Source organism: Notamacropus eugenii, chromosome 3 (assembly GCF_028372415.1).
Source record: "Notamacropus eugenii isolate mMacEug1 chromosome 3, mMacEug1.pri_v2, whole genome shotgun sequence".
Taxonomy (NCBI): domain Eukaryota; kingdom Metazoa; phylum Chordata; class Mammalia; order Diprotodontia; family Macropodidae; genus Notamacropus; species Notamacropus eugenii.
In genome coordinates, this window is record NC_092874.1 from 186440264 (window position 1) to 186457132 (window position 16869).

General features: G+C 36.2%; 1 protein-coding gene and 1 long non-coding RNA gene across 21 annotated transcripts in view; one reads left to right on the forward strand and one right to left on the reverse strand.

Moving 5' to 3' along the window:
- The window catches only part of LOC140533625 (uncharacterized), a 39230-nt gene extending 36227 nt beyond the window's left edge, over positions 1-3003 (forward strand). Inside the window, exon 3 of the long non-coding RNA XR_011977012.1 lies at positions 1904-3003. This is a non-coding gene — a long non-coding RNA (uncharacterized lncRNA). The remainder of the gene's footprint in view (positions 1-1903) is intronic.
- PLEKHA5 (pleckstrin homology domain containing A5) overlaps positions 1-16869 on the reverse strand; it is a 195659-nt gene that overhangs the window by 4531 nt on the left and 174259 nt on the right. For 15 of the 20 annotated variants that reach the window (XM_072653588.1, XM_072653583.1, XM_072653579.1 and 12 more), the window contains 5 exons: positions 11955-12164; positions 10609-10767; positions 4387-4514; positions 3764-3909; positions 2733-2817 (listed from right to left, as the gene is read on the reverse strand). In XM_072653588.1, coding sequence (XP_072509689.1) covers positions 2733-2817; positions 3764-3909; positions 4387-4514; positions 10609-10767; positions 11955-12164 — 728 coding nt within the window. Of the gene's footprint in view, positions 1-2712; positions 2818-3763; positions 3910-4386; positions 4515-10608; positions 10768-11954; positions 12165-16869 lie in introns of all 20 variants that reach the window. The other 5 variants (XM_072653598.1, XM_072653597.1, XM_072653599.1 and 2 more) reach the window with 1 other exon arrangement.

A 16869-nucleotide genomic window follows, 5' to 3' on the forward strand; every position in this document is an offset into this window, starting at 1 on the left:
CCTTAACAATTGATTTTGCACACAAGGAAACTAAGGCCCAGAGAGGTGAAATGACTTGTTCAAGTCAAACAGCCAATTAATGGCAGAGCTAACACTCTATGCATGGATCCTGACTTCTGCTGCTGCATTTTCTCTCTTAAAAGGAACCACCTTTTTTGTCATCACTATTTTTACTGTAATCCATGACTGACTGCTATGCCCTCTGACAAATTTCTTTGGGAAATAATTTTGATGGTTTTTGATGTCATTACGTTGGCTGTTATCATAAAAGCAATTCATGACATTTAATTCGATGGACATTTATTAAGTATTTGTTACATGCAAGATACTGTGTGAGGTAGGTTTTAGAAAGGATTTTAAAATACTTTAAAAAAGAAAGCAAAAGACATCAGCACCCAAATATCCATTGCAGTATTATTTGTTATTAAAACTGTGAAGGTTAAAGTGTGAACTATTATGTCATAAGAAACAACAACTACAACCAAATACAAAGAACTATTAGACTTGTATGAAGTGACAGAGTGGAGAAAACAGATTCATCACAATATGAACACCAAACATTTATAAAAAAATCTGACAGCAACAAAATGTGAAAAAAATGCACAATGGAAAAAGTTCAGGAGGGGTACTGAGAACCAAAGATATATTTTTCTTAAAATCACACACACACACACACACACACACACGGAGTTTATCATTTCATTTAAAAATCTTTGTGAGTATTTATGTTAAACACTGACAGTTATTAGGTTTAGATTTTTAAAAAGCTATCTAAGAGCTTGCAATCTAATGGGAGAAATGACCTAATGGTAGATGAGTGATTTCCTTAGTGCGGGGTACTTCCCTACACTCACCCACACCTTCTCACGATGTGTGACACTTTAACTCACTTCTTCCTATAAATTCTTCATGGTGGACACCCAGGGTACCGGGTTGTAGCCTACTCATGCCCACCAAGCACTTCTCCATTACATTTAATTTTTCAGAGGTGATAATAATGGCTAGCATTTATGTAATTATTACTAAGTGTCAAGTACTGTGCTAAATGCTTAACAAATATTACCTCAGCTGCTCTTTACAACCATGCTGGGAGGTAGGTGCTATTACTGTACCCATTTTACAAGCTGAGGGAACTGGGGCAAAAAGAGGTTGAGTGACTTGCACAAGGCCACAGCTGGTAAGTGTCTGAAGCCACATCTGAATTCAGGTCTTCCTGACTCCTGTCTCAACAGTCCATCCACTGTGCCACCTAGCGGATAACTAGGTATTATAGTATTCCATTATACATAGCCATACAGACTGATTGGAAGACAAACATTAAAAAAAAATGAGTCTTTTATTTTAGGGAGAAACATGGGGTAACTACAAGCAGCAAATAATATCTTGATGGGAATTCAGTCCATTTACCTTCTGTTCAAGTCTACGTCCAGCTTACTGTCTATCTGTGGAGTCTGTCCAAACTGGACAGCCAAACTGGCTGATCCATAGACTTTAAAGCACGGACGAAACAGAAAAGTTTTCTTTATATACGTTGTACTTTTCCTGCGTGGATAGTTAGGCTGACGGTTCTGAGTAATTATGGCAAAGTGGATGGTGCTGAGCCTACAGTCCAGTTAGATCCTAGTTCAAAACCTGCCTCAGACTCTTTACCAGCTATGTGCCCCTGGGCAAATCTCTGCTTCAGTTTCCACCATAGTAAAATGAAGATAATAATAGTACCTGTCTCCCAGGGTTGTAGTGAGATAAAACTTAAATAGGTTGCATTTTTAAGTATTATCCCATTTGGTGAGATTATTTTATCTTACTTATCAGATAAATATTATCTCATAAAATGGGTTAATACTTATCAAACACTTTGCAAACCATGTAAGTATTATGTAACACAATTATTTTATTATTACAGATCTCATTTCAGGGGCCTTGTAATATTATGGAGTTTAAGGTCATCAACACAATGTCTTCTACAAACATCTAAGGGCCTTACCTACATAGCTAGAAGGAATTCTTCCATTTGGACTCTGCACTGGACTTCGTGCATGATGGCACCAAAAAGACTTGGAATGCATATAGTTCCCTGTTTTTTGCTTTGTTTGATATTAATAATCATTAGGTCAAACAAATTTATTTCTTGTGTTACCTCTTTTAAGAAATCTTTCATGATGTCAATATATGCATGGGAAATACCTTGTTGAAGAGAACCTGCTCTACTGAAACAAATGCTTTCCCCCTCTTACAGTTATCAAACAAGCTGACCGGAGGCAGAAAGACTAGTTCAGCAATTATTAAGACGGCTTGGGTTAGAGAACTCTGAAAGCAGGGGATTGCGATGCAAGTCCACTGGAAAGGATGAGTATGAGGAGTCACCATGGTAGAATAAGAGTGCGACTGAGTGACTCAAAGGATAACTCCTAGAATACAAAGTTGAGCAGAATGCTATCAGACCATCCAACTGTGAAACCCTTGCAGGCCTCTCCAGGCCCAGGTTCTGCCTTAATGCCCACCTGATGTGGATTTTACTATCACAAAATGTCTGTTTGTCCAACTTCACTGGAAGCCCTAAAGATGGAAACATAAACTGTGCTGTAAATATTCACTCTGCCATCTTTTCTAAGTCACCCATGTACTGTCCAGGCTAATCTACTAAACAACAGAACGCATGAACAGACAACTACCGATAAAGCACAAGCAAAATGGGGGGAAAAAGGAACATACTTCTCTGTAACTATACACACATGAAATGTGATCCTTCTGTGAGCTGTGGCTGTGTTGACGGAACTGGTGACGTTGAAGGCTCAGGTGACTGGGGCAGATTTTTCCCTGAAAGCATACCAAGAAAATGTGAGAAAATATATACAATAGGACAGTAATCTTGGGGCTCTATTCAAATGGTAACAAATACAGTTAGAAAAAGTACCATAAGGACTTTTTCTGCTTTGTAGCTTCACGGTGACTATAGCACAGTGGGTTCTCGATAACATATAAATGAATGGTTTTGAGTAGAAATGAACAGATGTGTTTATTTTTTATTGCTACTGTCTAATTCAGGAACAAACTACTTATAAACTATGAAATCTTTCATCAGAATCTTTGTGTCAAAATGTTAGCTTTTGCAGTTTTCCAGACTTGTGTCTGACAGCTAAATGAATCAGTCTTAGTTAGGTTCTCACTCTGTCTTAATAAACTTTCTAGGTTGATGTTGACAGATAATACAGAGGATGAAAAAAAAAATCTTACTTTTCCTAAACAATATTACAATGCTTTACAGACATTGATACATCTGAGACATATAATGTCGTGTAGCAGAAAAACTACACAGGACTTGGGATCAGCGTTCTGTATTTATGTCCTGACACGAACAGTCATTCAGCAAGAATGTCAAGTCTTAGGGCCCTGATTTCCTCATAGGATAATACGATAATTGTTCTTTTTCTGCTTAAATGTATGAAAGAAATATTCATTTCTACTAGTTCTCCTTATTTGGGATTAACTGACCCTAACTACCACGTCAAATTCTGGGATACTGAGGCAAGCATTTATGTTGTTAAACAGGGTCAGGACTAATGAATTCATTCTTGATTTTTGGCTACTTAGTTTTGCACAATCCCTAGAGAATCACCTTCTTGTGATGCTTACCAATAGGACCAATCTTTAAAAAATATTTTTTTTACTGAGAATTGTTTTTATCAAGGTTAAAAATAGAAAAATGATGAAAAGGGTTATATGAAATAGGAGGGGAAGAATTATAACACATAATGATGTTTACCTGGTATTGCTTGATTTCCTCTTGAAATCTCAGCAGCTGATTCATAAGAAATGATGTTCCCTTCTTGTTCATTGATGCTGGTCATTTCCTTTTCTTCTGAGTTACCTTCTGGTTTATGATTTGTGATTGGAGCCACAATTTGGGTGCTAATGAATACAGAGGGACATTTTAAAAAGTAGTTCTAGATTATGTTTTAAGCTTAAATACAAAAACTGAACTTAAAATACTGATTATTTTTCTTTATGAGACATGATGAAGTTAAAAAATAAATCTTGTCCTTATTTTTTTTGGCATGAAAGTATTTTTTCAAAAACTTCAAAAGCATAGAAAGGAAGGGAATGCTATGTTTTCCTTTTCTAAGGACATAACTAAATATGTATTAGTTTATTTTGAATAACAGTAAAGAAAATAAGAGTAAAATTACCAAAAACAAAGAGGCCTTTAAAACCCTAAATAAAAGTAACAACGAAAAAACCCAACGAACACTACAACGGTTTTGTGAGATATAAATTAAAGTGGTAACACAACTGGCTTGAGGCAATGCTATTTTCATGGACGTAAATTAAATTTCTATGGTTTCTAGCACCAGCAATTTTTCTAATTACAGTTACTTTTGTTTTTACCTGTATGAAATATCATCAGATGGTTTTTCTTTATCCTTTTGCTTATCCATCATTTCTTCAACATTCTCTTCTCTTGGCTCAGATTTCAACAGTGTTTCAGACAATGAGTCATTATCAGTTTTCATTAACTACAGGACAAAAATTAAATTTCCTCTTTCAAAGCATTCTTAAATATACTCGCAGACATATGTAAAAAGTACTCCCCCACAAACAAAATCAGAACTATAGTAAAGTATCTTTCCTGTGAAATCACAAATGCTTTCTGTAAGCTTTTCCATAACACTAAATTATGTAAAAAGATTCTGAGTTCAATAATAACATTCTAAAACATATTTTAAATTGTAAATTACAATCTAGCATTCAGGAAGGGTAGCATTATAAAGCTCTCTTTAGTCTGAATGTCTGAATTTCAAAGTTAATTTGAAAGAGGCTGAGACTATGCAGTTTCATTATTCAGGTGATATGGTCAAGGGAATCTTTAAAAAATATTAAGTCCTGGTGCCAGGGTTTACTCATACAACTGTAGGCCTTTCTGAAATGCTCTGTAATCCCTAGGAATTTGACTCTGTGAAGTAAGATAGAAAACGTTATTTCTCAAATATTGTGCAAATGGGCCCAAACTTGATAGTTTATCTATTCAACATTCATTCGCCTAGTAAGCACTTATTAATGCCTACTATATACTAGTCTTGGTGAGGAACTGGGGATTCAAAAACCAAAGTCTGTACCTTTAAGAGGCTTAAATTCTACTGGGGGAGGGAGGGAACACCCACAGATACAAAGTAAATACAATGTAATTACCAAAGGGAAGGCATTAACAGAAAGAGAGAGTTGGGGTCAGATTGTAAGAAGTAACAGATAAGCAGGAGCCTAGAAGAAGACAATGATTCCATTAGGTGGAGATTAGGACAGAAGAAGATGCTAGCAATTGGAACAGCTTTCTAAAAGGCAAAGAGAAGAGAGATGGATACTATGTATTAAGAAGAACAACACCTGCCTGGCTGAAGCTTAGTGTGCAGTAAGCCTAGAAATATAGGTTACCGGCAGACTGGTCAGAGCTGATAAGGTAGCATCAGTTTGGCAGCTTTGGGAAGTACTTACTGAAGAGGTGATAAAATAGATGTAGGGAAACCAATTAATTAGGAGAATTTTCCAAAAGTAGGAAGAGGGTAGTAGTAAAGTAGTAGTAAAGAGGGCCATCAGCTAGTATGGTAGTTCTGTGAATAGAGAGTGGAGGTATGTATATTATGAACACAGAAATCAAAAGACTTTGCAACTGCCTGGATGAGAAATATATGATGCACAAAAAAGTGGCCATGGCCTCAGAAGTCTATTTGCACATGGCTAAGAGATAAGGTGAATTAGAGAACCTAAAGGCAAGGAGGCAAATTTGACCTCCTAGGCATTACTGAGACTCAAAAGCCCCATAACTGCACTATAGCTCAGGAAGGGACTCCTTTATTCAACAGAAATGGAACTAGTACAATGAGGACATGGTAACAAAATATATTAAGATGAGATACTCATGTGAGGAAATTCAAGAACCAGAAGAAGGAAGTATAGTAGAGAGCATCTGAATAAAGATCCATGGAAGTAGAAATAGAAGCCATATTATCATCAGAATATTCAACATAATATCTGGATAGAAAGGAAATACATGAAGACTTTGGCAAACAGTTCATAAGTCTGGCAGAGAAACATGGTACATAAGTGATGGGGACCTTGAAATTTTTAGACATCTATTAGAAGTTTCTGTCCAAATCAATCAATCAATCAACTTTTATTAAGTGTCTCCCATGTGCCAGCTTCTGGGGAGGGATATAAAACGAGGCAAAAGATAGTCCTTGACCTCAAGGAGCTTACAAGCTAATGAAAGATAGAATTTCTTAGTTTGCCACTAACATTTCATCTATCAAAGGTGGGAAGACCAAAAAGGAAGATATTCTATTCTAGATCTAACTCTTAAAACCGGAAGGAGGGAACTTACTTCTGGGGCAGAAATGACAGGAACTTAAAGCTTCCCATAAAAATACTCTGTCTTGCAATATGGGATGGAGAAGGGAAGAAAAGTCACAAAGAGATAGCAAATTTCAAAAGATTCAGAATTTTCATTATTTGGTGCCTTATTCTGACTGCTGTGATTTATCTCATGGTGTCAAGGTGCTATTAATGGACTGTATATATGTCTTGCTATGCAAGGCAGGTTAAATGTCAGACTTATTGTACATGGAACCTTCAGGTGAATTCCCAACTCAGAAGATTTTTCTCCTAAGTAGAAGAAACGTTTTATTTAAAAAAAAATATCAAGCAGTAATTCTTTTGCCTCCCTAACCCCTAAAAAAATAAAATAAAAAAAGTACAAACAGAACTCTTCCATCAAATAAGCAAAACAAATTCCTGTGTTGGACACAACCAAAATGTGCTTCTCATTCTGCATACTGGGCCATCATAAGTTGAGCAGAATTCTTATTCATCAGTTCTCTGTAATGATTAGGGTTCTTAAGTCTTTCAGAATTATTCGTTTTAAAAATATTGATGTTATATCATAAACTGTTTTCTTGGTTCTGCTTGCCTCACTTCGCATTCATTTGTATGAGTTTTCCTAGTCTCTTTATTTTTAATGGTTCAGTGGTATTACGTCTACATTTATATGCCATGATTTGTTCAGTCATCCCCAAACTAATGGAGTTCCATTTGTCATTCCAAAAAGAGCTGCCATAAATATTTTTGCAGTAAGGTTTACTGTCAATTCCCTTTCATCCCTGCCTCTCTCACTCTTGCCTCTTTTTGGGAAGATAAAATGAGGAATTTACTATATAATTTTTAATAGAAACAAGTGGCATAGAATAAAGACCAAAGGTTTCAAATACAAATCTCTTTTTTATGTTCTACTATGAATGAAATGTTCTTTTTTGAGGGCATTTAAATTCCAAAAAAAATTAAATCAATTAAGAAAAGATTGCTGTATGCCAAGATTTTCTCTTACTTAGTAATAGTGCCAAATCTTATTTTGTATTTGAACCCTTTCTTTCTGCCTGCCCCCAGTATTTTTCTTTGACTTAGAAGCTGTGGATTTGACTATGATGTTCCTGAAAGATCTTATCTTGGTTTTCTTTCAGCAGGTGACCATTGGAGTCTGCTTGCACTTTTCCTCTATTTCTAGTAAATATAGGCAATTTTTATTTCTAATTTCCAGAAATACAGTTTTGAGGGAGCCCAGTGGTTCTTCACTTATCTTTCCTTCTCCCATTTTCTAGGCCAGTTGTTCTTAATAGATCTTATATTTTCTTCTATTAAAAAATTTTTTTTTTGTTTAGCTTCTTGCTTGCACATTAAAAAGTTTTCTTTGAAATAATCAACAAGCATTTATTAACCACCAAATACACTCCAGGTACTGTGTTAAACACTGAGAGGTAACAATCTATAAGGCGGATAAAGTGAAAATGCTACCTAAACAGAGGATAGTCACATAAATACACAGTATTTTTTTCCTTTCACTGGGGGACATTAATGATGAGGAGAATCAGGAAAGACATCTTTAAGGGGGTGACCCTTGAAGTGAGCTATGAAGAGAAATAGTTTCCAAGAGGTGGAAGTAAAGGAGGAGAGAATTCCAGGTATTTGGCATAGCATGTGCAAAGATACAGGAGATAAAATGTTGTGTAGAGGGTACAAGTAGGAAAGCCTGACTGGAACTTGTTGGAGTAACATACATATAACACATCTCATCAATCTGGGAAGATATACTGGAGTCAAGGACTTTTAATTCCAAAGAGAGAGCTTATTCCTTATCTTAAAGGCAGTGAGGAACCACAGAAGCTTCTTGACTGAGGAATGAATAGGGCAAAGCTTTTCAATTTAGCAGCTGTGAGAGGAATGGATTTTTATAGCAGAGAGACTTATGCAAGAAAATCAGTTCAGCAGTTCAGGTGGGAGGTGATGAGGATCATGACTGGATGGTTGTGTTAAAAGGGGAGAAATAGATGCAAAGAGATGTTAATGAGGCAAAATCAATGAGACTTGGCAACTGACTGGATATGAGGGTTGGGAACAACTGCTCAACTTTAGATTAACTCAAACAAAAGTTTAGATCGTTAACCTGAATGACTAGGAGAACACTGGTGACCTTGACAGAAATAGGAAAACAAAAGAAGGGGTGATTTTGGGAGATAACGATTTCTGTTTCAGACATGTTGGGACTGACATGCATATGAGACATCCAGGTGGAAATATCCCACAAGGCAGCTAGAGATGATGCAGGGTTGGAGCACAGGAGAGATGAAGATTGGATATGGTGATATATGAGCCATCTGCATACAGATGGCAATTGAATCTATGGGAGCTGATGAGATCATCAAGAGAGAGTAAGAAGAACCAGGATGGATTGATCCCAAATTGCCAGCTCCTAGTTTCCTGTGAGTTGGACTTCCTGGGCCTTCTAGGAAACATCACTCAAAGTCAAGAAGACCTGGGTTCAAGTATCACCTATTGTAACTACTATGTGACCCTGGGCAAGTCTCTAAAACTAGAATTTACAGAACACATGATCTCCATTAGTAGTAGAAATTCCTTAGACCAATGAGAACATAGATCTGGTTAAAAACAAACCATAAAGCAGCTAAGGGGAGGTAGTATCCAAGAGGAGGAGGACCCCAGCATCCAACACTGTAGGGAAATTGAGAGGGATAAGAACTATGCAAAGGTAATTGGGCATTCAGCATAACTGGATTTAAATTTCAACTTAGTGGTGGGGACAGAAACCAGATTGTCAGAGGTTAGAAGAGCAAGAGGGGATGTGAGATGGGGTTGGGGTAGGGGAGACAATAAGTGAGTGTAGACAGCTTTTTCTAGTTCAGTTGAGAAAAGAAGAGAGATATTACTTTGATTTGAGGGGATCATAGAGTCAAATGAATTTTTTTTTTTTTAAAGGATAAGGGAGATATAGGAGTGTTTTTGAGCAGCAGGGAAGGAACCAATGGTCTAAGAAGCAGATGAAAATTAGAGAGAGGGGATGGTTGAAGGGGACAGAGGATTGCCCAAGATGAAATTCAGTAGGGATAAATGTAAAGCTTTACATGACTAAAAAAACCTGAGTTTTAGTGGATTTCAAGATTCTTATTTGGTGAGATGTGCCAGCCAAAAAAACTAAAGGCTGGATAATAAGAGGGAAAACTATCAGGAATAATGGTCCCATTATACTTTTCCCTGGTCAGGTCACATATGTTCAGATGAGGCACCATAGTTTAAGAGATCTTTTAGAAGACAACAGCTGGGAAGTGAAGAGCCCCCAGTTCATGCCATATGAAGAAAAACAACAGAGAATATTTAGTGTGGAAAAGAGAATAGTTAGGGAGGATAAGATAGACCTTCAAATAACTGGAGATAGCCATCACATGGAATAGAAAAATATCCTGCTCTCTTTGGTTCCATAGGGCAGAAATACGGGTACAAGTTGCAAAGAGGTAAATTTAGGCTCATGTGAAGAATATTTTCTTTTTTTGAAGAATATTTTCCTAATAAATGAGAGTTATCCAAAAGTGGAACAACTGCTGTGAGAGACATCGTGGGAGGAATTCCAGTAAAGCTGGACAACCACGTGTCTAATGTGCAGTAAGGGAACGCTTGATCAGTACAAAAAGAAACAAGCATTTATTAAGCACCCACTATGGGCCAGGCACCGTGTAAGCACTCTGCATATCATATCTCACTTGATCTTCACAATAACCATGGTAAAGTGGATGCAATTATTACCCATATTTTACAATTGAGGAAACTGAGGCAGAAAGATGTTAACAAAAAACTTGCCCATGGTCACAAAAAAAGTATCTGAAATACTCTAACTACTGTACCACCCACCTGCCTGGATTAGATGACCAGAGAGGCCTCTTCCAACTCTGTGAAATGGCTCTATTTTTAATACTACAGTCCTTAAGCACAGATTATAAAACAATACTGTTACAAAACAATAACTACTTCATCAGTAAAATGAAACCATGACAAAAAACAACTTTTGTCAGCAGAAAAATAAAAGAGGGAGAAAAGTAGAAAGGCTAAAATAAGGTAAGGAAAAGATATGAAGGGAAAGTAAAACAGATGGAAGAGTTAGAAGGTAATACGTTTTTATGGTTCATAAAACTTAACAAATTTTGTTTTTAAAATCGCCACCTTTTATACTCAGATACTTTCTCTTTCTGAGTAACCCTACTCAAATGAACTTTGTACCTCTTTACTGACATCCTCATCCAGAGGGTCTATGGCGATAGCTTCTTTTAGTTGAGTTACTTCTTCTGCAGAAGTTTCAAGATTTAGTTCAACACTGTCTTCTCTACTGATGTTCTCCAGGTCCTTAACGTTACTTGATATCAAGTCGTCCCTCTGATTCTGTGCAACAAATTGGACATTTATAGATTTACAAGGGATAACACAGATAGATACCCATTGCCTATTCACATTGCAAGGCACATCTAAAACTTTTCTGACATATTCCTGGCTCACAGGGTATATATATTTTATTTGTTCTGAAATAAGTTGTCTTTCCTGCCAAGAGACTACAATAAATGAGTGGAGAATCTAATGAAAATCAGTCAGAGGAAATAAAAGAAACATGCTATACGTATCATTTGTTTTCGTTTCTAGTTTTTAAACTCAGCCATTTTGATGGCTGGCAAAAATATGTAGACTTATTCAACTCTTACTCTAAAGGACAAAATCCCTGAGAGCATGAAAAATAAGAATAATCATTTGCATCAGTGCAATACCTTAAAGTTTATATTAACTTGTAATTAGCCACTAGCAGCATCCATTGCTAATAAGCAAGAGAATGAAGTTAATTACTATGATGATGGGGAATAACTTTAAGCTGATGAAACCAGCTAATCTCTTAATTCAGACTGACTATATAACATTCAGTAAAACTACATAATGTGAAAAACTCTTCACTCAAAACAGATCTGGTGTGAGCTACAGCAGGCTCACTAGTTTACATGCTCATGCTTACAGAATAGATGATGGGCAGAGAACAAAGATAATAGTACTCTAGAAGCTCAAAGTGAAACTATGAAACATAATAAAATTAAAAGGTTAATGAGACAATAAAGGTAATACAAAGCAAAAGGTATCTGAAAGGAAGCAGAATATTTAGAAAGGGGAGGCCTTTTACTATCTTTTGCTACAGCTTAGATGCACGTAAATAAGAAAGCAGAACAACCCACAGCATTTTAGAGAAAGGAGAACAGAGTAAGAACATCAATACAATACATTTATATGGAATTTCTGCTATCTTTAAAAAGTGTATTCATTCATAAAAGACTACATGGTAGAGAGCAAAAAAAAAAAACAAACTAGTGAATTTGAAGAAAAAGGATCTGGGTTTGAATCCTTATTGTAGCAGTTACCATACCAATGTATGTGACCACAGAAAGATCACTAACCCTTTCTGAAGCTTTTTTGTCCTCATTCACAAACAGAAGGGTATATAAACAAAATTGTGTTATAGAGCCTGATAATGAACCAGTCCAATCTAAATGTATTGTTTATCATATTACAATGAACAAAAAAGTTTCATTTACTTGGATCACCCTGAATGGATTGTCTCTGCAAAATGATGGACTCTGCAGGGGAGACTGGTCTGATGTACCAAAGAGAGTCAGTCCTTTTTTCTTTTCCCTTAGGCAAGCTTGCTGGCGTCTTTTTATTCTTTCCATTTGTTCCTCCAGAGTCATACGAGGTCGAGTACTTTCAGCCAAACACAGCTGTTCCACTGCACTTCTAGGCCTTTCCTTGAAAATTTTTTTTAAAACATTAGAAAAAAAAGAGACAAGAACAGTTTTTTAAAAGCATGGCTAAGATAAAACATATTGTAAAGTGTGTCTCAGTTATATTTTTCTATTCTAAATGAAACACAAAGATCTTAAATGTTATTAATCTTAAAGGCAGAATTTTATTTTACTTTGAAATGGTAATTAATATAAGTGAGCAAGGACACTAAGGAAAATTCTTCTTTCTATATAAAGTAAACTTTATAAACTCAGGCTGAAGAGGTGAATAGAAGTATTTGTCAAAATACAGGAAATGTCATTTTAAAAGCAAACAGAATTAGCATTAAACGAAAATTCCAGGAATCAATAAATTTATCAATTTGTACTTCCCTTGCCAGATGTGAAAAACATAATTATGAGAAATGAGGTATTTTTTATCTTTAGATTTAAAATCATATCATTCAATTAAAAAAAAAAAGGTACTAGCTTGGAAACTTAAGAGAGGCAATTGCCTTTCTGGTCTTGTTCAAGCCCTGTTTCTGATTACTAACTATGAGACTTTTCAGTACTGTGGGCAACTCCTAAGAATTAGAAGTTGCAGAGAAGGGCTCATCCACACTGGTCAGTTTAGAAATTAATACTGAGAACATGTTTAGACTTTTTTCAAAACAATATAAAGATGCTGAAATTTAAAAAAAAAAAGTTTTAACATTTAAAAATACTTACTATAGGTCTGTGTCAATGGGAAACAACTTTTAACCTGATAGAAATTTATAGAGTATTTCAAAGAAATTAGAGTAGAAATAAACATCTGGCTTACCAAGGAGAGATTTCTGACTTCCTGCTAGTATGCTTTTACTCTCAACTTATGGTTGAAATGTCAGTTGTGTTGAGCTGGCCTCCAAACTATAGGTTTTATATTTTTTGGTCCATTTTTAATCCCCCAAAATGAACACTTCTCAATACTCAAGTGCACACAAAAAAGAGAAAGGTAAAGTGAAAAAACTTAAGAGGAGCACAGCAAGAGCACAAGACAGGAGGCAACATATAAAACAAGGACTGCATTTCTTTGAAAAATAAATTAAGTTTGCACTGAAATTTCAGCTGCTGCCTGGGAATACAGCTATTTTTAGTGTTGGGATATATTGTCTTCCCAGGAACACTTTTAACTTCATTTTCCCTTTAAGAACTGTAAATGGAAAACTGTCACTGAATCTCACATTATACTTTAAAATAGTAACAAAGTGAGATTAATTATTCTGTTGTTGATACATTTGTTAAGCCTAAAATAAAGCAACTAATAATTTCGATTAGACAGAAAATCTAATATGATGTTCATTACTCCTTTTCCCCTGATTGATTCTTTTATATGCTGTCATAATTAAAAAATGTAAGGCGAATTCTGTAGCAAAGGTGCTTGATTCTGCTAGTTTTACGCAGAACAAAGAAAGAAAAAGGCTTAGTGGCATATATCTTTAAATCAATGTCAAACTTTTTAAATAATGGCATTAGAGAAACATGACTACTTACTTTAATCATGACAATCCAATTTTGTTTTACAGAAACATGATCATTTAAATTCTGATATGGGTTTAACACAATAATGTATAATATAATTTAATAAGAGAATTAATTATATAGGCTTTCAAATTTATTTTTCATAATTTTATTTTGGTATTAATGAAACAACACAACACATTCCTTCTAGAAGAGTGGTTCTTCACCTTTTTTGTTTCATGGGCTATTCTGGAATTATGTTGAAGCCTAGGCACCTCTTCTCAGAATGTTTGTTATTTAACATTCATAATCTAAGGACAAGTTTCAGTTGGAGGCTAGAGAAAATGAAGATGCAATTTTTTTTTTCCCATCCTGGTTCACAGGCCATCTGAAATCTATCCACAGAGCCCTTGGGATTCTGCGGACACTACTAGGTTAAGAATCTCTATTATGGAGAAGTTAATCCAGATTTCTTTAGGAACCATCTTTTTGTAATAAAATACCCTTTAAGATAATGTTGGCTTATTAATTAAACTCTTCCAAGAAAAAACACTGATTTAAATGTCTATAGTTTTTTAGTCTTCCCTAAAAGCTCACTCTTTTTAGCCTCTCCATTGATGCAATGAATAATGGAGAACTGCACGGTGTGTTGGAAAGAATGATGGATTTGAAGCTAGGAAAGACATAGGCTGAAGTTCTGCCTTTCACTCTGTCTAGATGTTTGATCATGGGTTAAGTTCTTAAACTTCTCTGAGCTTGTTATCTATAAAATGGGGATAATATCACCTGTAGCACCTGTTTCAACGGGGTATTATACTAATAAAATATCTAGATATAAGAGATGAAGGAAGAAATTTATGTTTGTGCACTTTAAGAATCTTTAATTATACAAATTAATTCTGCTACAAAGAACTCACCATATGTAAGATTACATTTCTGGGTTTCTTTGTAGAAGCTGAAAAGTCTTTTATCTGGATGGGAAAATCAAAGAGTATGTTTTCCATATTCTCTTTCACCTTTACAGAAGCCTCCATATTTCTCTCCTTTCCCTCTCATTAAATCCTTACAATTTGGCTTCCCACCTTATAATTCCTCCAAAATTGCTCTTTGGAAAGCTAGTACTGATATCTCAGGAGCCAAATTCAATAGTTTTTTCTCCGTTCTCATCCTCCTTGACTTTAAGTGCCACTGATATTGTTGGATCACCCTCCTCTCCTGATATTTTTCTTTCTGGGTTTTCAGGACATCACTCTCTCCTGTTTCTACTTCTTATATAACCTCTTTTCAGTCTCCTTTGCTGGATCCTCATCCATAGCAGATGCTTTAACCATTAGTATCCCACAGGATCTTTTCTGTCCTGGGTTCTCCTCTTTTTTACTTGTTGACTACTTCATTTGGTGATCTCATCAACTGCTATGGATTTAATTACCATCTCTAGGCTGGTGATTCTCAAATTCACCTGTCATGCCCTACCTAACTTCTCTGCTCACCATCTCAAACTGGATACCCAGTAGACATTTAAACTCAACATGTCCAAAATGGAATCCATTATCTTTCTCCTTCAACCCTATCCCTGACTCCACACAAGGCACCACCGTCCTAGGTACCCTTCTTTCCTCCTCACTATCTCTCATGTCCATATCCAATCTGTTGCCAAAGCTTGTCAATGTCATCTCTCCAACACGTCTCAATTATGTCTCCTTCTCTCCTAGTGAAGGCCCTCATCACCTTATGCCTGCTGCTGGGTCTGTCTGCTCAAATCTCTTCCCACTCCAATTCATCTTCTATTCAGACACTAAAGTGATTTTCCAAAAATGCAGGTCTGATCACTGAACCCCAGTGGCTCCCAACTGCCTCCAGGAGCAAATATAAAATGCTCTGCTTGTCAGTCAAAGCTCTTCATAATGTGGCCTCCCCCCTTTCTTGTGTCCTTATACCATTCTTCCCATTACATACTCTTTACTCTAGTGATACTGGCCTCCTTCATGTACCATGAATAAGACACTATCTCTCTGTTCTGAGCATTTTCTCTGATTGATCTCCATTCCTGGAATGCTATCCCTCATCATCTCCACCTCTGGACTTTCCTGGCTTCCTTCAAGAACCAAGTAAAATCTCATTTCTACATCTTTCCCAATCCCTCTTAATTCAACTGTTGTCCACTGTTAATAATTCCCTATTTATCCTGTATAAAGTTTGTTCATATATGTTTGTTTACACATTGTCTCCTCCATTGGATTGTGACCTCCTTGAGGGCAGGGATGGTCTTTTGCCTTACTTTGTATCTCAAGTATTTAGCACAGTTCTTGGCACATAATAAACGTTTATTGACTACTTTATGAAACTTGGTGTTTCTGAAGCATCTTTTTCTATGTGATACAGAGGCACAGTGGTAAACATACAGAATGATTCAGACACCTGCTAGCTTTGTGGTAATAGCCTCTCTGAGCCTCAGTTTCCTTATCAGTATAATGGGAATAACACTAGCAACCTACCCCAGAGGTTGTGAGAACTATATGAGACAATGTATGTAAGGTCTTTACAAACCTATGTATTATAGGCACACTCTTATTTATTATTCACTATATTTTATGTGTATTTCAATTTTATAATCCTGAGAATTATGTGGGAATGTCATTATTATAATTCTGCATCCAAGTCTGATAACTACATTTGAAGAAGGATAGTGATAGCTGGAGAATATCTAATGGTGAAAGGCTTTGAGATCATGCTATATAATGACTGATTGTGGGGCAGCTAGGTGGTGAGTGGGTAGAGCACCAATGCAGAAGTCAGGAGGACCTGAGTTCAATCTCACCTCAGACACTTGACACTCACTAGCTATGTGACCTTGGGCAAGTCACTTAACCCCAAATGTCTCATCCTGGGTCATCTCCAGTCATCCTGGTGAATATCTGGTCACTAGATTCAGAAGGCTCTGGAGAAGTGAGGCTGGTGACCTGCACAGCCCTCCCTCACTCAAAACAAAGTCAAGTACAAGTCACGTCATTATTTCTCTGATGGCATGGTCTTCTTCGGCAATGAAGGACGAACACACACACACACACACACACACACACACACACACACACACACACACCACTGCCCTAGACATTTAGTACTTAGTCTTTTTTTTAAATATGTAATGCCCGTCTTTTACTATTTAAAATGGCTTGAAATGATAGATAAAATCTGTAGATAATGTAAAACTTGGGAGGACTGCTAACAT